We start from the raw sequence: 22,440 nt of genomic DNA on the forward strand, positions 1-22,440 counted from the left end.
CATGAATCTACTTTGTGTCTCTATGGATTTGCCTATTCTGGACATTTCACGTTTAGATAGTTTTCTCCTTCCTTACTTGTGAATATTAGGTAAAGGAGGTCTGGTATTTTCCTTGTTCGTGCTGTCTAAGCACTGCAGGGCCTCTTTCCCTCCTTCCCCAAAGGCTCGTTCTCCAGCCAGCAGCTTAGCTCAGGAGTGGGCCGTGCGTGGGCCAGGATGCAGGACTGTGAGAGGCCCCTGGGGCCCGCTGCAGAGATACCCACGTCAGCACCTCACATTCCAGGTGAGTCCTGGCACACCTGCTGGCCGCAGGCTGTGCTCTGCCTTTCAGGACAGGCTGCTGTGACGTTCTCCTTATGTTCTTGGGATACTTGCATCCATTCACTTATCTTAAGCAGCCTATAAAAACCAAGGATCTAAAACTATATTCTTCATTTGTCTATACAGAGTATGACATGTTATAGGTAAAGGAACATTTATTATTTGTCATTAACTTGATCTTAAGTTAATTGTCTCTCATATTTGAAATAGGAATTCACCTCCAAAGAATCAAACATTTCTCACTAAAAACTATTGAACACACACGGCTTCTTTACGCACTATAGGATAAAATGCTAAACCAAAGCAAGGGTTTTCAGGGTATGAAGCTATGAGATCAGATGTGAAATCTGAAGAGTTTTCTTTTCCTGTTTTTTTTTTTTTCTTTTTTCTTTTTTCTGGTTTCACAGGAACACAGTTTGGTATGAGTGGCTCAGACCTCACCTTTCCCTCTATTTGTTAACTCAACAAATGTGTGTTTTTGAGTTGAGATAAGATGAGAACCTTCTACCCATCAGACACTAGCGATTCTAGGTGCCTGGTGTTTGTCAGTCAACAGAACGTATCCAAACCCATGTTGCTGGGGAGCTTGCATCCTGCCACAGGGAGATAGGCAGTAAATAAACCATAAACAAGCAGTCTTGGGAGGACGGACCAAGGGGTGGGGTGGGTGGGCTGAGCAGGGTGAGCCTCCCGGAGGAGGTGGGGGGGGGCGTTCCCGGCAGGGAGCAGTGGGGCTGGGCTCAGCATCTGCAGAAGGGCGGTGGGGGGGGCGGCCAGTGGCAGCAGGTCGGCTCCTGGTTGACCCTTTTCCCTGACGGGCACCTTCCTACTTAGCATCTTGATGAACAGGATTCTAATCAACAAGTTGGTGAGCAAAGGGTTGCTGGCCTTTTGGGGTCATTTTGAAATCTTCTTTGTTTTGGTTTCACAAATAGATTTCATAGGAGGCTCCCACGCTTTGCACGATAATGTGCTGTTTTGTTAAAAGTAACCGGAGTGTGGCTGAAACACCAGGTCATTTACCTGTCACACGTACTGCTGACTGTGTGGTTCCTACACGTCCCAGCTGCGAAATGTTCCTTCCCTCAGCCCCATGGAGAGGCAGGAAGAGGCGGCGTGAGGCGTGAGGCTGGGAGAGCTGGGCTCTGCCCGCAGCCCGCCCGGGCACCCTGGGGTCTAGGGTGGGGTGCGCCCTGGTTCCCGCAGAACCTGAGTCCGCGGCCGGCTGGCGAGGAGCCTCAGGCTGAGGAGGGCAGGGTGGGGATGCGGGCGGATGCCCACAGCCTCGTGCGGAGAAAGCATTTGGCCCTTGTTGTCAGCCGCAGAGATCGGTGGATTGAGCAGGAGCGCAGCGCAGCCCTGAGAGGCCCGGCGAGCTGTGCAAGCACCTTCCCTGCGGGGCCGCCAGATGTGCTGCTGCCGAGGCTGCTGGGCCTGGGGTCTTTGTGGCTGGTCTCCAGGCCCCTCCTACTTGCCCTGGCGACGGGGACTCGCAGGGGGGGACCGGCCACCTGTGCGCTCCCAGAAGGCAGAGGGCGCAGAGACCCAGCCCGGGGTCCCCTCCACCACCACCACCCCCCCCCCGCCCGGGCACAGGGTCGCAGCAAACCCAGGACGCACCTCCCAAGGCTGCAGGGCACAGGCTCCGTGCAGGGGGCTGGGCGGGTGCTGCCCCGTGGGCAGGCGGAGTGAGAAGGACCCCGAGGGAGGTGCCGTCGCTGGTGAGAGGAGTGGGTCCAGCCTTGGGCTCCATGGTGACACTGCCCTGGGTCGGGTTGTATCACCTGGCAGCGCAGCGAGTCTCACAAGGAAATGAAATTGGCTGAGAGCAGCTGCGGCTCCAGCCACGCCATCAGAATGATGCGTAGAATTTAACGTTACGGCAGAGTATCATCTGTATTTTAAGTTAAAGAGCCTTAATGATGCAGTTTGTACCTTGTAGCAGGTCCTTGGGCAGGAGGTGTGTCTGATGGCGGCGTCCTGCTCCGTCAGGTGCTGGAGGCTGGAAGGGCACCCGTGTGTCCTCGAGGCTGAGGGAGAGCGCACGCACTGGCTCTCCCGGGCTTCCCGTCGGCACCCTGTGCTTCCCGGCGTGTGTCTCTGATGGACACCCCCCCCCCCCCCGCCCCCCGCAGGATGGAGCCGAGTAAAAAGCTGGACGCAGCCGGCACCCTGCCAGCCAACCCCCCACTGAAGCTGCACCCTGACCGCAGCGCCGGGCCTGCCGTCCTGGTCCCCGAGCAGGGGGGCTACAAGGAGCGCTTCGTGAAGGCCGTGGAGGACAAGTACAAGTGTGAGAAGTGCCGCCTGGTGCTCTGCAACCCCAAGCAGACCGAGTGCGGACACCGCTTCTGCGAGACCTGCATGGGCGCCCTGCTCAGGTGGGTGCCCCAACGCAGGGGACCGGGGCCCGGCCCGCAGACTCAGGGAGCCCCTCCCCAGCTTCTCCAGCGAGGTCTCGGCCCTGGTGCCTGGGTCTCCATCTGCGTGGCCAAGTTTTGCTGGAGGCGCTCACGGTATGGGGAGGAGACATCCCGTCTGCAAATGACGGTGGGGCCCTTTGGGGCGAGCGCCTGGGGTCTGGGACTGGGGGACAGGGCCAGGGGAGGGATGGGCCAGGCCGAAGCTGAGTGGAATCCAGTGAGTGTCAGGGAACCCGCAGCAGCCCTCACGGGCCTGTCAGCTGGGCATTGATGCCATTTAGAATCAGGCGTCAGAGAGGCTGGAGTTTTACAGCAGAGCTAACGTTGGCGGAGAGAGCATCTTCGTTCATCCCACAGGTACTTCCTGGGCGGGGTGCCGGGCACTGTGCTCAGCCTGGGTCCCCAGCAGCGGACAAGGGCCGGGAAGGCTGCCCCGCTGCTCCTCCAGACCCGCCGCTGAGCGCAGCCTCCCTCCCGGCACCCTCCTCTGGGTACTTCCCGCCTTGCTCTTATCCACTCATCCCCAACGGTGAACTCAGCTTTGCCAACTTGTGGGTAAAATAACTCTTGGTTGGAGCTTAGTGATGGCAGAGTAGGCTCAGAGCACCTGATTTCCCTGCACTTTGGCCCCGCGGAAGGGGCCAGGGGCTGTTGCTCTTTTGGTTTCAGCCCTTCTTTGCTTCTTGAGCTCCTCCTGCTCTGTGTTCTGCAGGTGTCAGGGGATCCCACCCAGGTGCCGCTCAGCCCCGGGGTCTAAGGATGTGAAAAGATCCCCGTGATTAAAACAGTTTGGCACAAGCTCCATATTAACGCAGGCTGAATGAGTGAGCTTTTGTTGTAAAACGTGTTAATTTCCTCCCGCACTGACCCTCGGCCCTCCTGCCCCTCCGCAGGGCCCCCGTGCACCCGTGCCCCCTGCACCCTCCTCCTGAAGCCTCTGCTGCCACTCCCGGCCTGGACTCCGGGCGCCTTTGGGCTGTCTAGGGCAGGGGGGCCCTGGAAGGAGGGAGCGCTCAAAATTAGTTTTTATTTTTAATCTCTAGGAGGTGGTTTCCAGGCCCGGGATGGGGTGAGAATCAAGTCCAGAAAAGGGCAGCGTGGGAGCAGTGGCTAGTGTCCTGAGTTTTGGGACAAGAATAATGTAGGAGACCAGTGGTTTCTTTAGACAGGGTCAGCTTTAAATTCCCACACTGTTCAAGTCCATGGAATTGAATCATCCTTTCAATACACTGTGAAGGAAATAGCCTGTGGATAAAGCACTGGCTGTGCTTATAAAGCAGAACCATTCAGAGGCTTTCCTGATAGCTGTGGACACTCACGCTGAAGAGCGCCTTCACAGAGAGCTGCTTTTGGTTTCTGAAATAAAATTTCACTTTTAATTGAAAGGGACTTTCCAAGAGGGACTGATCTAAGCTGTTCTGCTTAAAAACTTCCTTATGAAAAATTACTATTAAAAAAAGTATTTAGCCCTTTTCTCCTATTTAAACCGTATTAAAACCAAATTCACCGGGGCATCCTGAAGCTCTGGTGGTTGCTCTGAGCTTCGCACGGCAGACATGACCCTAAAGTGAACGGTTCACCATATCCAGTGGGTTCAGATGAGAAGGTGGCTTTCACTCTAACGCATTTACTGTGTGTTTCTCCTCAGCTCCTCCAGCCCGAAATGCACTGCGTGTCGAGAAGGCATCAGCAAAGACAAGGTATTCTTGGTGTTTAATAAATTATTTTGTCACTGTTTTGCGCTGGGTAGTGCCTCCCACGTAGTTTGCATCCAGTGCCCTGGCTCCGAGTTTCTCTGAGTTGACAGCTGATGGAGCAGGGTCGAGGCAGGGGACTGTGTCACGTAAACACCGGGACAGACGGGGCAGATCCGCTGGGCAGGTCCCGAGCTGCGTGACCCCCGAGCCTATCTCCTCACCTGTGTCAGTAATGGGTTCACCTCCCAAGACCCCCAGGTGGGTGAGGAGTAAGTAAAGTGCAGAGATGTGCACTGTCGTCTCGGGTCTTTATCCCAGATGCCTGCCTGCGCTCTACCTTCAAGCAGTGCTAGTCTGAGGGGTTCCATTGGATTTGCTCTCTCCCTGCCCCCAGGCAGCATCTCAAAGTCATTAAGACACGTGTGAGATTTCAGCCCTTCCTCCCCAACGTGGTTGAGGATGCCAGCAAATGCTCACGAGTGTCCTGCAGATCAGCGCACAGGGGCCCTGGGCCCTTCTCACCATCCCTGTGGTCATCCACGCCCTGCCAGGCCCTGCCAGGCACACTTCTAGTTTGAAACGACTCGTTCTTGAAGTACTTAAAATATCAATAAAAATATGTGGTTCTGATATTTTGATTAATGAACCTAACAATTTTTTAAATGTAGGTCATTAAATTGTACAGTAAAATTCTCACTCTGGGGTTTTCCCATGGCTTTGTTGTTAAGCAGCACAGCTGAGTGTGGTGATTTGAGGGTTGCTGGTGACGGGTGCCTGTGGGCTGCCAGGACGGGGCATCCGATGTCACCTGCTCTGGGCGGTTCAGAGACAGAATTGGCCGAACGTCCATGTACCTGTTCTTCCTTAGCATTTACCTGCCACTAAAGACTTCACTTAGTATGGAAGGGATTGTTTTTAAGAAAAACAAATCACTCAGTTCTACCTCTTGTCTTAACATGTATCTAACCAATGTGACCAGGAGAAAAGGTTGAAACAATGGGCTAAGATGAATTTTTCAGTGTCTCATTTCATTATTTGGAGTTATTATCCTTATTTTTCAATGGCATTGATAGCTGAAGAAGAATTACTAGATTTGTTGAAGAATCATAAATGAGACTGACTGAAACCATGGATCCTCGTGGGAAAATGTGGGGCTGGTTGGGCCCTGGGAGACGGAAATCAACCCCTCGGCGGGTCATTGAGGATGGTGGCCACCCCCGGGGCCTCCACTTCCCCATCTGTAAAATGGGACAGTTGTAGTAACGATACTAGATCTTTTTCAGCTCTAAAATTCTGTACTTTTATTATTCTGATATTTTCATTCTATATTTTTTCTCCCTAAAGGTAAATGATTTAAGAAACTTAGGGAATTCCCTGGCAATCCATTGGTTAAGACTTGGTGCTTTCACTGCCGTGGACCCAGGTTCAATCCCTGGTGGGGGAACTAAGATCCCACAAGCCGTGAGGCATAGCCAAAGGAGAAAAAAAAAGAAAAGGAAAAAAAAAAAAAAAAAGAAAAGAAAAGGAACTTAATGGCACAGAAAGGAAGCTTATTTATTACTGGTTAAAAATACCTGTTCTGTTTACTTTAATATCTAAAATTATGACCCTTTTTTTAAAAAGTTATGTTTACAAAGGATTAGATTTGACTCCAAATTAGTTTATTTTTAACTCTTAACAGCTGTTGATTCTATTTCTTTCCTTGTGGAGTCTAGAAAGGCATATTGAGCTCCCTGTTCCCCCGTTACGGTGTCAGCGTGTGGGCGTTTCTTAGAAATGCCTGAGGATGAGGACGGTGTAGCTTGTGTTGTTAGAAGGAGTGAGAGTATTTGTTTTCCAAGGGAAAAATGAAATTAAAGGGAGGTTTTCATTTTCAAAGGGAAACATTTTCATTATTGGATTAACCCCAGTCTTTGCAACATATATTTTTAAAAGTTTCTTACATAGCAGGCTAATGCTTTCTTCTTGGTGAAAAATGAGTTACTAGTGACATAACCTTAGGAGCAAGAACCAAAATAAATGTTTTACAAACCATCTGCAAAATATTGTCTTTTACAGTAGCTTCTCTCTTTCTCTGGCAAGGATCTAGAAAGGCATCAAGTTGTAGCAGGCTCTGCCCTGGTCCCTTGATGGGAGGTCCCACCCGTGGCAGTGCTGGCGCCTGGAAATCTCCAGGATCCAGATGTGAACTTGGTCCTGGTGTGTCCTCGTCTTGAGTGTGTCAGAGTTAATCCAAAATGTGTGCTGCTCCAAAGTGATCTTCAGTTGTTCAGTATAACTTGTTTACTTTTGGTTTATCTAATAAAAGGTGGTAGTTAAGGTTTTATTGTTTAAATTGTGTCTCTTAGTTGGGGTGGCTCCTTCATTCTACTTAGAGAGATTAAAATAGTCCTTAATGCTTTCTGAGGCCCACTTAAGGGATGTTCTCATGGTTTTTTTTTACAGTGGTTTTGCCTTGTCTAAAATAGCAGCATGTGGAGATTAAGAAATATTAATCCTCTAAAACAGCTAACTTTCAATTTCAGGTGTTTAAGGATAATTGCTGCAAGAGAGAGATTCTGGCCCTTCAGATATACTGTAGGAACGAAGGCAGAGGCTGTGTAGAGCAGTTAGCACTGGGGCACCTGCTGGTAAGTGGGGATGTGATGTGTCAGCTTTACATCCAGAAATACGAGTCCCTGGTCAGTACAGTGTGGCCCCTTAAGATCATGTTTGCGTTAATCTTTCAGACACAACCAACTCTGAAAGCAGTCAGAGCCATTTGGGTATGAAATGTTATTTTTAATGACATCATAGGCAGAACTGTCAATTGGTTTTTGAACACCCCACCCTATTTAGAGTAGAAAGAAATCTGAATTGAATTTTGACTGTAGAAGGCCCATTAAAACCTTCTCCTTTTTATAACCATGAAATTCCACGTAACTTCTTATGTTTTTTTGATTAGTATCATATTTTATCCTGGAAAGATATTTGAATTGGAACAAAACAAAGTCCTTAGCAGATAACCATTTATTTATCCAGGAAGAAGAGTTAATTGACTTAATTCTTCAAAAGCAATATAGTTTGACTAATCATTAAATGGAACATGAAATTCAGTGTCTCTTGATACATTTGTCACTCTTCTCTGTGAAAAGCTGATCTAGCAGCAGATAGAAACATTTTTGTGGGATTTAATTGCATAGAGGCTAGAATTTGGTATTTCAGATTGGAGTTTTGCCGATTAAGAACTTTGAATTGTCTGTCTTACAGGTGCATTTGAAAAATGATTGCCAGTTTGAGGAGCTCTTGTGTGTCCGTGCCGACTGCAAAGAGAAGGTACTGAGGAAGGACCTGCGTGACCATGTGGACAAGGCCTGTAAATACCGTGAGGCCACGTGCAGCCACTGCAAAAGCCAGGTCCCGATGATCACGTTGCAGGTGCAGTGTTTTCTTGTTTCACCCACCTTCTACTCCATCCAGATGTCGTTTGTCCGCAGAATAGCTTGTTAAATGACTATTCTAACAGAAATAAAGAGAAAAGATAGGCGTAAATAGCAATTTTCATCTGACTTTATTTCAGAGTTAAGCTTCATTTGTTTTGCCCATTTTGGTTTATGCAATTAATTTTCCATTGCCTAGATTGACTGCCATTTCGGGTGCCAAAAAAATGAAGACCGATTATTCAAAAAAGGTAGAATTTTTCACTTGTGCCAGGGGATAGCCTCTAAAATCTTGTTGGATTGCTTAATCATTTTACGGCTCCGTGACATAACCATCACTTCAACAGGGTAATTTATCCTGCAGTATTGAAGTGCAGCGGTCTCTCCTGGAGAGAGATGAGAATTGAAAATGTTTTCATGCCTCCATTATTTTGGCACAGTTTTATATTGTGCGCATGTTAGAATCAGATCACTTATATGTAAATCAAAGAGAAACAGGTGTTGGGATGGAGGACAAACTTTAAAAAGAGTCAGTGGTGTAGACACCCTCAAATATTTGTTTGTTGAATACGTATTTACTGCATACCTGCTGTGTGCTGGGCACTGTTCTAGGAGCTGCAGGTTCAGTGGTGACCCTCATCTTCCAGTGGGAAGAGATCATAAGTACTATGAAGACAAACTGGCAACAGGGGAGGAGGGGTGATCAGAGCGGGCCCTCCTGAGGCAGTCAGGACGACGCAGGACGAGCGCTGGGGCAGAGGGAGCAGCAGGTGGGGGCTCAGGCTCCGAGGTGGAGCAGACTCAGCAGGTAGAGCTCCCCCTGCACAGAGCAGAGGCGAGGCGTGCAGGTGATGGGGGGCAGCCTCGAGCAAGGGACAGGTGCGGTCGTAGTTAACGCAGAGCCAGTGGGATTAGCCAATGGCTTGAGTGTGGGGTATGAGTTTGGAGGACGCCCAGCCTTTGTAACTAGAGCAGCTGGACCACCCGGAGTGTCCTACCGAAGTGGGGCTCAGGGGAAGAGAGGAGGCTTGGGGCGGGGATAGGGAGTGGTCTGGGCCGTAGGTATGTGTAAATAGGTGGTACTTGCAGCCCTGGGACTGGAGCGAGTAGAGAGAAGGGCCAGAGTCGGAGGACAGAGGCCTGGGGCACAGGATGCTTACAGCTTACTAAGAGGGGGAGGTCGTCCAGCAAGGGCGTGGCCTGTGTGGAAGGGTCAGGAGAGTGACGTCCCAGAGGCAGGCAGAGCTGCAGGGTGTGTGGCGCGGGTGCTGCTGAGAGGCTGAGCTTGGAGGGGCTGGGAATTGGCTGCTGGCCGAGGCAGGATGGCGACTGGTGGGTCATCAGATGGGAGGGGACCGTGGAAGAGCAGCCCGGCGTGAGGGCCACAGTCGAATTCTTGGCAGATATTCAGGAGTACTTCCTGACCAAAATTTAGGAACAGTTTTCTTTGTTTTTCTGTATGAAATGAGATGTATTCTACAATCTCCATTTTACCTTACTTTGTATAACTTTCCTATGCTTGGGACTCTTGCATCGTGAAATGTTTCCTGTATGATTCTGTTATCGTTTCCAGTTATTAATAACCTTTAACAACTGTGCCCTCCCCTTTGAAAAATAGCAGTAGTATTTCTAATTTCTTCAGTAATTAAATTCAAGTGAATCAGATGGGTACCTAATGAGCAATACTCCCGACCATACACATGTTACTATGTTGCTATCAAAGTTACAATTTGCTTCTTGCCCAAAATCAGTTACCTTTATTTGCAGAATAGAATCCAGGAATTAATTTTCATCTGAGAAAGAATTGTAGAGCATGTCAGTTAAACAGCCTATGAGTAACCAGCTCAGGGCTCCAGCCGAGGCTTAAAGAGGTTGGTTTTGGAATAATAGCATCGCACATGGAGTCATGAAACGTTTGTTGACTGCTCTTGGGCGCCAGACCCTGAGCTAGTTGCTCAGGACACACAAGAGAGTAGATTGCAGTCTCTCCCCTTCGTTTCACGGTCTGGTAGGGGAGACAGTCAGATATACAATTATGTACATGGTAGTATGGGAAGAGACAGTTAACATGGCCTGATAGAGTCCAGGAGGGCTTCGGAGAGGAGGTGGCATTTGCTGTGATCTGGGTCTTCAATCTGTTGACTGCAAACAGGAGAGAGAGTCACAGCAGGTGCAGAGGCACCAAGTGGTAATTGCCAGTTTGGGACCTGAGTTGTGCAAATAAAGATTCATTAAATCTTACTACGCTTTTGTGATGAAAACTTTTTAAACTGTTTTGTCGGTGTTGACACTGCAGCGTGTCTTGGGGCAGATGTTACCTTCGGTCCACCTGTGATAACCGTGAGAGGCGCCCTGCGTGGGCCCGCTGCTGGTGCTCCGGCCGCTGGCTCCTGGGGCCCTTGGCGCCGGCAGGCGGCCACGCCCACCTGCCCTTGCTCACACACCTGGAAGGGGCCGAGACTCTCCCCAGGCCCCCGCCCCATCAGCGGTGGTGGGACTTGGCTCCCAGGTCTTGTTCTTTCAGCCCTCACAGTCTCATCCTCTCAGGCCTTAAGATTATTTTTAAAAAGAGCCGTTGCTTAACTTAGGTCTTAAGCCCCAGGTCCTCCTGACTTTCCTCCATGTCCTGCGTTTTGTGGTGTGACAGATATATCAAGTGTTGGTAAAATATAGGTTGATAAAGCGCCGAGACTCCAGGGACTTCGCCTTCCAGCGCTGGAGGTGCGGTTCAGTCCCTGGTCGGGGAGCTAGGATCCCGCAGGCCTCGCGGCCAAGGGGCCAGAGCAGAAGACAGAGGCAGTGCTGTGACAAAATTCAACACAGATTTAAAAATGGTCCCCATCAAAAAAATCAAAAAATGCACTGACGCTCTGGACCATTGCAGTTCATTTGAGCATTTCTTTTCTATCTTTAAGCCATGGTATCGGCAGCTAATTTCAAGTTTTTTTTTTTTAATCTATTAGCATAATTTAAAGTGTCAGAAAAAAAATCTCTTCTTTTCCATTTAGCCCAGAAATTATCAAATATCATTCTTTTTAAACAGTTCTGTTAATTTGTGAAAAGTCAAGAATTGTAAAGATCTCGTTTTAGGGGAACGTGTATACAGTTGGTCCTTGGATGACACAGGGGTTGGGCGCAGACTCTCCGAGCAGTCTCGAACACGAGTATAACTTTACAGTCAACCCTCCTAGCCGAGGTCCCGCATCCACAGCGTCCGCCGACCGTGGGTCGGGTAGTGCCGCAGTGCACACACACCTAGTGAAAAAAATCCACGTGTAAGTGGGCTCACGCAGTTCATACCCAGGTTCAAGGGCCAACTGTGTACTGTAACGTACAGGTACAGCCACTTTGGAAAACACGTGGCAATATTTTATTAGGTTGAAAACTCATGTTCTCAACTAGCAATCCCTCTCCTAGATGTTTAAGAGAAACTGTCACACATGCACTGCAGAGAGTATGTCAAGCCTAACCAGAGGAGCAGAGATCTGGGAACGACCCACACGTCCATCTGTTGGAGAATGGACACATCACTTGTAGCGGACCCCTTGGACAGTGTGCACAGGAGGGGAGGTTGTATGACAGCAGTGACAGTGGAATCCACGAGTCCACTTACGCGACTCGCGGATTCGCCCGAGAAGCGAGATGTTGAGCCAGGTCGCAGGAGAGTCGAAGGGCGGAATTCCATGTTAACAATTCAGAAGCAGTCAAGACGAAACAGTATCTTACCTGTTACACATACATGTGTAATGAAACTTTTTTTAAGCAAAGGAAGTAGAAGCGCAGATTCAGCCTTGTGGTTTTAGTTGGAGAAAGCGGGGGCGAGGCAAAAGAGGAGCGTGCGGGTGATGGGCGTCGGTTACATCCTTGTCCCTTGTGGGTGTTCACTATGCACTTAGGCTTTATGGCCACACACGCGTGACATCCGTTCTGTGTGTGTATCAAAGTCACATTTGCTTTGACAGGCAGGACAAATTTCATTAATATGCGAAGAGTTCTTACATATCGACAGATTAACAGGTTTTTTTTTTGGAAAACGGTTGTATTATCTTCCTTTGGCTGTCATAGCAAAGTACCACAAAGTTGGTGGCCTGAAACCACAGAAGTTTGTTCCCTCACAGTCCTAGAGGCAGAAGTCTGGCTCCAAGGTTCCCTCAGGGCCGTGCCCCTCTGGGGTCTCTAGAGGAGACCCCTCCCTCGCCCTCCCCGGCTCCTGGTGGCTGCGGTCCTTGGGCTCCCAGACTTGCGGCTGCACCGTTCCCACCTCTGCCTGCACGTCCCCGTGGCAGTCTTCCTGCTGTACGTCCTCTCCTCTTACATGGACACTGTCACGAGGTTCAGGGCCCAGCCTGATCCAGGGTGGCCTCTTATCTCGTTACATCTGCAGAGACCCTCTTTCCAAACAGGGTCACTTTCTGAGGTTCTGGGGGGACATGAACTTCGGGGGTCACTGTTCAACCCGCTGCAATGGACAAAAGCTATGAAAGGCATTTCACGGGAAATATAAATGGTTAACGTAAAAAACATACTAATAACTACACATCATTAAAGAACTGCAAATCACACTCGTTGTTTTTCACCTGTCACTGTCAGAGGTGGGAAAGTTTGATAGAATTCGATTGGAGCCGTGCGTTCTCACTGCACTGAGGGTGGGCTTGTGTAGGCTGATTGGAGGGTAGTCTGGCAATACCCTTCCAAATCCCATTTTAAATGCTCTACCCTTTGATACCCAAAGAAGCCCATTTCTAGAAATTCATCATTTGGACATCCTTGCACAGATCTGCGAAGATACACAAAGCTATTGATGGGTCTGGCCTGCGGGTCCCCAGCCTCACCTCCTGCTACCCCCTGCTCTGCCCTCCCCGGCACACTGCCCCCGCCCCTGGTTCTTGCTCAGAGCGCCCTCCCGGGCCCCCCCCCCACTGCTCACTCCCAGCCCCCCTGCCGCAGTGGTGATTACCTGTTTGTCCTGGTCAGGCTGCCCCCGACACCCAGTGCAGGCCTGGCCTGGTGAATGAAGGCGGGGTCGAGGGCAGGCTCAGGAGGGAGGCGTGGCGTCCGTGGAGTGCTGGCCACGTTAGCTCTCCAGGCCCGGTGACGGATTCTGTCCTCACAGATGCCCTCTGAGGGAGGGCTGGTCACCCCCCCTCTTACAGGTGAGGCAGAGTGGAGCTGTTTGGCCGAGGTTTCCCCCGGAAAGGCGTGACGGCACCTGGGAGCTCTTAGGGATTCTGAGCGTGGCCAGGCACCCGTCGGGGGTCCCCTCTTGGGAGGTGCTGGTCAGGCTCAGTCCAGTCAGGTGACTTCTGCTGAGCTCGGGGCAGCCGTGGGCTCGCCCGCCGTGGGCCCCGCAGGCCTCTGGGGACCAGGCCCCGGAGCAGAGCGGCCGCGTCCAGGTGTCCTCTCCGCGCTGTGCACCCCCAGGGCGCTGGTCCAGACGAGGGACTTCAGATGGTGTTGCATCTGGCTCCAGGCCTCCCCGGAGGAGAGGAGTGTCCTCGCGGGTGCCGTGTCCTTGACCTGCGCACCTGCCGGGTCAGACGGCCTCGCAGCCAGCGCTGCCCCAGATACACCTCAACAGCGGCCTAACTGGAGGCCCAGCCAGGAGAACTGGGAGTGTCCTGGGGCCTCAGAGGAAAACCCGCCACATTCTCTTCTTGCCAAGGGATGCCACCTCCGGGAGCCTGGCCTCCCACGGTTGTGTTACGTGGCAGGTCTGGCTCTGCCTGCGTCGGTCTCCCTCCAGCGGCCCTTTGTCACGTGTCTGGAGGTGCTCTCCAGAGCCTTGGGTTTGCTCTCCTCGTGGGAGCTCTTGCCTACGCTTCACTTGTGGACACGTGTACCGGACAGGTGCCCGGCAGGTGCCCGGGGCACCGAGTTGAACAGTCACCGTCATCCAGGCTCTGTGTTGAAATCTGTGCCATCCAGAGAAGGGCTACACCAAAATTTATCCACACTTACCACGCGCTACAGAAAGATCAGATCTCAGGACAGTAATTTAAATACCCAGTAGATCACGTTGTTTTCAGGCTCTTGAGAAGTATCATTTCCAGACCCCAAACTGAGAAGCCAGAGGAGAACTGTCCTTCTCTGCAACCAGCAGAGGCTGGGCCCCGCCATCCACCTGCTGTGTGAGGGAGGCCGAGGCCCAGCCTACCTGGGCGCAGGTGTCAGGGCAGCATCGGCAGAGGGGGCACAGCTAGAGGGAAGCCGCCGTGAGGACGCCCTCCCGGTGGGCTGTGCGCCCGTGGGTGGCCCCGACCAGTCAGATCTGAGCAGCTCTTGTGAGATGCCTTCTTTTCAGCACTCAAACTTTTGTAACATAGCGACCCATCCAAGTGTGATGTGAGTCTTGTGACTCAAGGACATGACCATGAGCAGAGCGCTTCCCTTGGGTCCTCGTGGGGAAGCTGGGAACACTGGTGGGATCTGAGGGAAGGTGGGTTGTGTGTTTCAGAGTTGGTAACACTCTCTCTTTCTCCTTCAGAAACACGAAGACACCGAGTGTCCCTGCGTGGTGGTGTCCTGCCCTCATAAGTGCAGTGTCCAGACCCTTCTGAGGAGCGAGGTAAGGGGCGTGGCTGGGCCTGTGCAGGAGTTGGGGATCCTTCAGGACCCCGCTCTTCCCGTAAAGCTGAGGTCAGAGGTTTTCACAGATTGTGATAGTGATACTTACAGTAGAAAAACAATGAAAACCCTCGTGCTGTTTCTGGAAGTCAGATATTTCAGAAACAAACAATTAAAAGCTACAAAGTGGTAAATTCAGAGCAAAATATTAAGAATTGAGAAAATGGGAATATTTACAATGCAAGCAAAGGTGACACTTTTTAGGTTTAAATCTGTAAACTAGGAATTACTCTAAGATTATCTCAAGGAAATCAGTTAACTTAGAGATACTCCTGACCCACTTAGGCCACACATGCTGTGCAGGGCCTGTGCCACGGGGCAAGTGGGTGCAGGGGTGGTGCCCACACTTCAGGGGCCACTGGGAAGGCACCTGGACAGCCTCCCCCAGAGGCTGTGCCCATCACGCTGCCCTCGGGCACACTTGCTTTAAGGCAGGTAGATTTTGCAGTAACCTCATTTTGATCAGGATATATCCAGAAGGAACAATTCCAAAGATTCATAATGTTTTCGCATCTGATCCTGGCCTGGACCCCCTCTGGTTGGCGTTCTGGGAACCGTCTGGGGCTCCTATGGGCTCGGTGGGTGCATGCCTCCCCCGGTCCCCACGCCCGGTTCCCTCGGTCCTGGGTTCTCTGATCTGAGGACCCTGCTCGCCTCAGCCTTCCCAACAGCCTGGAATTGTACACCTGGATACGGGATGGGGGAGCTCAGTCTCTCACGCCCGCGACAGCGAGAGGACCCGCGTGGCCGAAGGCCACTCTCACCGAGGTGCACCCTCCCCAGACGATGACTCTGCTGGACAAGGGCAGGGTCTGGACTGGCGACGGTGGTCTCTGGGCCCCTGAACGTGCCTCTGGGAGCAGCAGGGAAGCGCACGTAGATTATTTCCACAACTGGAAAGTCCCTCTGTTAGAGTGAATGTATGAAGAGTCTGTACAGTTGGAATAACTTCCTGGGTATTACACGCCTTCCTGAAGTTTTATTCACTCAGGCTGTCTCTATTCGGGGCAAAAGCTGCCTCCATTTTGCCTCTAAGTTATTTTTATTTTTAAAAATCTTTAAACCTGCGTTTATCTTGGGTTTCTGGTGAAAGGTGCTATTGGTTTACAGATGATTCTTGCTTTTATCCCCAAGCTCCGGTAAATTCTGTAGGGCTCTGAGATTAATGATGATAAAGCCAATTTAGAAAAAAGTACAGCCCTTTCAGTTAGTGCACTGAAAATAACGTCAAACTCGATATGATCCTGATTTTAACATTAGGAGTGTTAGCTGGTTAGATTCACGATTGTATTGATGGCACTGAAAGAATACGTTTTAAAATTTTCAAACTAATGTTACTATGCACACGGTGTCCTTTTGGGTTTCTACGCCTGTCACCTGCAATGTGCCCTTTGGGTGCTTTCCTCCAGTTGCAGGCCAGAGCCTCTGCGGCCACCACGACCCCGCCCTGGCTCAGACCTTCCGCAGGGTTGGCCTTGGCTGTGGTCAGGTGGGTCCCTCAGGCCGTCCTCTTTAACTGTCGCGGCAGGCGGGACGGCCGTCCTGTGAGCCGCCTCCTCTTGTCCTCAGTACTGACCTGAAGGGAGAGGAATGTCTTTGTCCTGGAGGACAAGAGGAGAAGGTGGAGAAGCCGCCTGCACCCACCAGAGTGACACATCCCGCGAGCCTCCGGGAGTGCGTGTGCACTGGCTCGCGGGGAAACACGTTCCCGGGGCCGCTGTGCACCACGCTCACTGACCGCTCTCCCCATTCAGGGTCTGACTGCTTTCTATAAAGAAGATCTATCCCTAGAGTTTCCTGATGAGACTATCTTCAGTAAAGAAAGAAATTATCCTTAAATTGTATTAGCCTAACACAAAACACTGTGCCTTTAAAATGTAGACATTTCAATTCCCTTTCCTCTTGAGGGAGCACCGTAGGTGGTTTTTATTTGATGATTTGCTGACATTTAAGCTGAACACAGGGGTTTTTCCTTGCAAGGGGAGTTATCCTCTCCCAATCCCTCCTAATTGTCCTCCATGAACTGGAGGTGACCATCGTAAGATTCATGTTGTTAGAATGACCTTAGAGGTCTTTGAAAAGCTACTTGAATTTCTGGCCATTACAGAGGGAAGAAAGTCTTTTCAGAAGTACTGAGAGTAATGGTACATTGTGTACGCTTGCTTTGGAAAGATATTTATTTTTGTGTACTGTATATTAGGTGTGTGACCCAGTTGCATCCTGAATGCTTTCTATTTTTTGTGTTTCATGCAATTTTTGTTTATAGTCTTTAAATGTGCATTTCAGTTTATGTTTTTTTTCCTTTCTTTTTAAAATTCTGGCACTGCAGACAGCATGTCGCAAAACAACTTGTTCTAAAGAAACTACAAGTTTAAGAAATGTTATAGTAAATGTATTTCTGTATATTGGTGTATATATGTGTATACACGTGATGATACTGTATATTTACTGCATATAAGTCTAGGAAGCAGATGCTATATACACACCTGTAGCTGATAAACACCATTCGTAATAGTACAACCCAGATGCTATCTGTGCCCTTGATATGTTTGAACATTTTCATGCAAACGTTCGTGCCACAACTCACGTCTCTTTCCCGTTGCAGTTGAGTGCACACTTGTCAGAGTGTGTCAATGCCCCCAGCACCTGTAGTTTTAAGCGCTATGGCTGCGTTTTTCAGGTCAGTATCCGACATTTGTCCTTCCCAGTCACTGACATTCCACCATGAGAGAAAGTTATTCTATTAACATCTTAACATGCAGGCTCTGGGCTTTCAGTTTTGCCATGGAACTGAGTCACCTGCCGCACGGGTGACGAAAGCCACGTGCAGCAGATGTGAGTGCTCGCTTTCCAGGCCGGGGGTGTCGTGAGACTTGAGGTAGACACCTGTGCTGAGGGGGAGTTAATGCACTAGGAGAACGATTACATTCAAAACCAGTTAGTGAATGGGACAGACAGGACTGACATTCGGCGGGGTTTCTAGGTAGATTCTTACGGAATTTGAGCTGTTACTTGAATGTAAGGCACTGGCAAACTGGACATGGTTTCGGCAGTGTGTGCATCAGTGCACGGTTGTGAGGATCGCACGTGCGTGTGTCCAGAGTGCATTCCGTGCACATGCCACATGTACATGCCACATGTACGTGCCCGGACGGCCATGTAGAGAGGAGATCTCCGCCACTGCCACACCTGGGCCGTCAGAAAGCTGTTCCTGGTTTTTTTTTTTTTTTGGTTTTGTTTTTTTAACACATCTGAGATGGCTAGTGAATTTGAACTAGATTTCATTCAAATGTATATCTTGATCTTAAAACTATCAAAGGGCAGTATATACTCCAATTAAAGTATTTTGTATTTGATTTTTATGTATTATCAATACATTATTGTGAAATCAATACAGAGATATTGGCATCTCAGTATTTTCTTAGAAAGTAAGAAGCCTGAGAGTAAGAATGACTATAGCTTTCCCTTTGCTTCAGTCTCTTATGAGACTGAGCCCTCACCACTGTTATGTCGTATGTACATATATATCATTCATTCTGTGTATGTATATATATATGTTTATATATAGCAATACTTATATCAACATATATATATGAATATTCTATGTACAGAGTATATGTTTTGGAGATCATTAAAATGCTTTCTGTGGCTTTTAAATATTCCAGTATCAAAACAAATTATATTCTTATACCAATTACTTTGTTAAATATATGAAGTACTGTTTCCCATGCTTATTACTGACTCTAAGATGGTCTACATCTTATGTACTCTGTAGATTGTTTATGTTCTGTATGTAACTTTCTAAGTATACATAGGATAGTTAGGAACAGTAATACAGTGTATTTCACTGGTAAGTTAATACTTTAATAAATCATTTAGAATCCTACTTTGATTACATATTCACTAGGTTATTATAGCAGCATCTAGCTATGACTTGCAGGTGTCTAAACGTTTTCCATTTATATTTTAATGCAAAAAAATTTTTAGGGAACAAAAATGATATATCTAAAATTTAGTTTCTTGATGTTACCAGCATGAAACGTAGGTAAGAAGGCCCTTGGTAAGAAGCTGGAGGAGTGCAGCTCACGGCCTCGAGTTAGTTGTTGTAGAATCCGCGGTGTCTCGTCTTTGAGCTGCTCCGTTCTTCTCGAAGCAGCCTCCTCACCTGTGCACAGTAGATCAGGGGCCACTGAGCGCACACCTTCTGAGGCGGGGCATCCCCTGTGAACCGTCCATGAATAAGTCACCGCCCCCCCCCCCACCCCGCCCCGTGTAGTGCTGGATTGAGGTCGGCTGTGAGTCCCTCTGACTCCGACGGAGTGAGGTTGGGTAACGCGTTGCCTCTTTATTCTCACAGGGGACAAACCAGCAGATTAAGGCCCATGAGGCCAGCTCCGCGGTGCAGCATGTCAACTTACTCAAAGAATGGAGCAACTCTCTAGAGAAAAAGGTACGATGCACCGCCTCCTGCTTTTGTTGGTTTTTAATACTTTCTTCAAGTTATTTAAAGAAGAAAACCTTGTTTATAGTTAGTAATGGATTTTGCATAAAAGAAACAGCATCAAGAGTGTCAAAAAAGTAAATTCTCTTCAAGTGATCCTGAGTTTGTAAATGAAGGCGTGTGGTTTTGTTAGCTTGCTCTTCGGTTTTTTTTGTTTGTTTATAAATTATTATTTATTTTTATTTTTGGCTGCATAGGGTCTTCATTGCTGTGCGTGGGCTTCTCATTGTGGTGGTTTCTCTTGTTGGGGAGCACGGGCTCTAAGTGCACGGGCTTCAGTAGTTGTGGCATGCGGTCTCAGTAGTTGTGGCTCGTGGTCTCCAGAGCACAGGCTCAGTAGTTGTGGCGCACGGGCTTAGCTGCTCTGCGGCATGTGGGACCTTCCCAGACCAGGGCTCAAACCCGTGTTCCCTGCATTGGCAGGCAGACTCTTAACCACTGCGCCACCAGGGAAGTCCTTGCTCTTTGTTTTTTAATTGCCAAGCAGGTATGAAGTGCTTTTTTTTAAAAAAAAAAAAATCACATTGTGCTTCTCTCAGAGTTGATCTAGGACAGGGATTCTCACTTCCAACCCCCGTCCGCCCCCCGCCCCATCTTTTTGTAAATAAAGCTTTATTGGAACACGGCCACGCACACTCATTTCCGTATTATCCACGGCTGCATTGCACCAGGATGGCAGTGTGGATGAGCAGAGATAGAAACTGTACAGCCTGCACAGCCCCAAAAACTGTTCTCTGGCTCTTACAGAAAAAGCCTGCCAACCCCCGATCTGGAAGGTCACCAGTGTTACCTGCTTTACCATCCTCTGTCTTCTCGGAGACGAGGAGAGGACAATTCCACATCGCGAGTGTGACTGTTGACCATGGGGGTTGGGGGACCACGCAGCCCCTTCCCGGACACACCTGCTCTCCTGGGTGTCTCCTCGAGGGGCCCCAGCTGTGGGGTCTGGACTCCTCAGCAGGCCCCGCCCACGTAGCACTCCTTCCTGGGGAGTTTGTCCCGTGGTGCTCAGCTCGCCGGGCCTTCTTACCTGAGGAAAAGATGAAAACCTCCAAGACTTGATAGAGAAGGAGGTTATAGGATCTCCCACTGTGGCTTGTGGCTTATGTACACAAATAAGAAATTAATTTGGTATTCAACAAACATGTGTTGAGAACTTGCGGTGGGAGGGCGCTAGGATGATTTACAGCAGCCGGGGAGTTGATGTTTGCTTTCTAAAGGTTTGTAAAGATTTGAATATCTTGTTTTGAGTATTAAATCCAAGCAATTTAAAATGTAAATGTACTTAAAAGAGTCTAAAGTTTTAAATCAAAAGATGTTTATTAAATCTAACATAAAGTAGTTCTTTTAATATAAATGCTTAAGCTGGAGGTGAGAAGCAGTGCAAGGGCTTGCGTGCTGTGCGCACGGCGGGCAGGAGGGGCCTTCCGCTTATAAGTGGCATAAAATCCGTTACGTGAATCATTTATGACTTTCCCGGGAGCACATATTTGCTCTGAGTTCAGTGACGGTTTACCTGTGAATCTTTTTTTCCCCTCTTTTTGAAGAATGCATTGTTTCTGCCTTTTTTAATTGTAGGCATAGATCTCAGGGCTTTTGGTCTCTCACAGATAACGGCTTCTCATTTATCTAAAAGGTTCTTCCTTTCATGTAAAGTGAATTGGTTATTCCAGCTGTGCTGGTTACGTAACCATTGAGCGGGGCTGGGCTGCGGTGTGCTCACCCCTCAGGACGGTCGTCCTCGGGGCCATCGCCATGGGGCGCGCGGGGGTCATCCTGTCACTTGCGTCCTCCTGCCCTGCCACCTTCACACTTGTCCCCCTCAGAGCATCTGCTTTGCATCGTTGGAAGCCCCAGGACACAGCCGCACAGCCAGCACCCCTCCCCAGAGCTTCCCCCTCTGCACACCGGCCGAGAGGGGGCCGAGTTGCTGCTGATACGTTTGAACCGTCTGTCCTCTTGGTTTTGCTGGAGGCTGAGCCGCTGCCTGCCTCCGTGCCCCCTGCTCAGGTCAGCCGGGCCTCCGCCCTGCGCATCCGTGCTTGTGTCCATGAGAAGCTGGCTTCTCGTCACTGGGCCCAAGGGCAAAATCCGGACAATGAACGGAGATACTTGTATTTTCTCAAAATGGGAATTTATTTCTCATCATAGAATTATTCAGTTGCAATCTCCTGAGTTATCTTGTTCATCTATAATAGAAAATAGAATGTCTGAGTTGATTCGGAAAGGCTGATTATTATATTCACAGTCAAACTAAAGAAAAACTGTTTTGTAAAATCCAGGCTTAAAAACACCCATCTTATGTTTTAGGAAAGCTTAAATCAAAGGGAAGTGTGGAGTGCCCACCAAAACAGGCTGGGGTAAAGGATGTTCCTGGCGAGGAGGGTCTCGGGAAGGATGAGGGGCCCCTGTTTTCATCTGCTGTGTGGATGTCACACTGTGCTTCTTGGAAACACACCTGCCAGGTAGACTTTCCTATACCTGGTAGACTGGTGAAAGCAGGGGTCTGCAGGCACCCAGGGGCTAGGATCCTTGATTAAAATATGTAAATAAATAAAAATCAGTTTAAGGGCAGTCCCTAAATTAAGAAATTAAGGGTTTGATGCGGCATGATGTGTGATCATCAGTGTGAGATATTTCTGTCATCCTCAGGTAGCTTGATTTGCTGCAGAAAAAATTGCCATTGGTTTTGGAGATGTTACTGAGATTTTTATCAAAAGGATTGGCCTGTGTGCATCATATCTCTTTTTTTGGGTGTGAGAATAAGGAGCCTGGGAATTGTGTCCATCTTTGACAGATGGGAGCGAGTGAACTGTAATTTCAGAAAAAGCAAAAACACCACTGCCTGCTACCCGTGCCCCAGTCTGGATGCTGCAGGCTGATCACTTGGAGGAGGTCGTGGACCTGTGAGACATCATATTTTAGGAAGGAAAGTCTGTTTGTGCTGAGTGAAATCCTAGGAGAGTGAAGTATATCTTGCAAGTTCTGTGTTCCTTCATAAATACCTTTGTTATAAATAAAATAGACTGAGACAGCACCCAAAGGTGCTGCCTGCCGAGCAGGCTGAGGAGTGTAAGGACGCCTCACTTTAGGCTGGTTGTTCTCCAGAGGGACACGGTCAGGAACCCAGCTGTGTCCTGAGATGCCCGTGGGCCGTCCCCACGGCCAGACTGTCCTCAGGTGCTGGAGGTGTTAGAGAGGCACCTGCGAGGAGAGCTGTTCCGATCCGTCTCGGAGCGCCGCGTCTTCCAGGATGGCGGCCGCATCCGCGCGTGGACACACACAGCTGTTGGCGGAGGGAACCTTTGCAGGGACCAAAGTGCCCCTCGTAGAGACACTGTGGGAAAGAAGCCTCGTAGGATCGCCCTTGAACTCCTCACCCTGGGGGCTTGTAAGACCAGTGTAAATTGGTTCTTGGGAGCCAATTATTTTTCAGAAAGGAACTTTGAAGAACT

The 22,440-nt window shown here is 49.4% G+C and overlaps 1 protein-coding gene across 6 annotated transcripts in view; it reads left to right on the forward strand.

Moving 5' to 3' along the window:
• The window catches only part of TRAF3 (TNF receptor associated factor 3), a 113,128-nt gene that overhangs the window by 81,763 nt on the left and 8,925 nt on the right, over positions 1 to 22,440 (forward strand). For 5 of the 6 annotated variants that reach the window (XM_059915052.1, XM_059915051.1, XM_059915050.1 and 2 more), the window contains 7 exons: positions 2,457 to 2,702; positions 4,393 to 4,444; positions 6,967 to 7,071; positions 7,691 to 7,858; positions 14,345 to 14,425; positions 17,090 to 17,164; positions 18,842 to 18,934. In XM_059915052.1, coding sequence (XP_059771035.1) covers positions 2,457 to 2,702; positions 4,393 to 4,444; positions 6,967 to 7,071; positions 7,691 to 7,858; positions 14,345 to 14,425; positions 17,090 to 17,164; positions 18,842 to 18,934 — 820 coding nt within the window. Of the gene's footprint in view, positions 1 to 167; positions 284 to 2,456; positions 2,703 to 4,392; positions 4,445 to 6,966; positions 7,072 to 7,690; positions 7,859 to 14,344; positions 14,426 to 17,089; positions 17,165 to 18,841; positions 18,935 to 22,440 lie in introns of those variants that run through there. The other variant, XM_059915054.1, reaches the window with a different exon arrangement.

Source organism: Balaenoptera ricei, chromosome 2 (genome assembly GCF_028023285.1).
Source record: "Balaenoptera ricei isolate mBalRic1 chromosome 2, mBalRic1.hap2, whole genome shotgun sequence".
In the NCBI taxonomy this organism is placed as follows: Eukaryota; Metazoa; Chordata; class Mammalia; order Artiodactyla; family Balaenopteridae; genus Balaenoptera; species Balaenoptera ricei.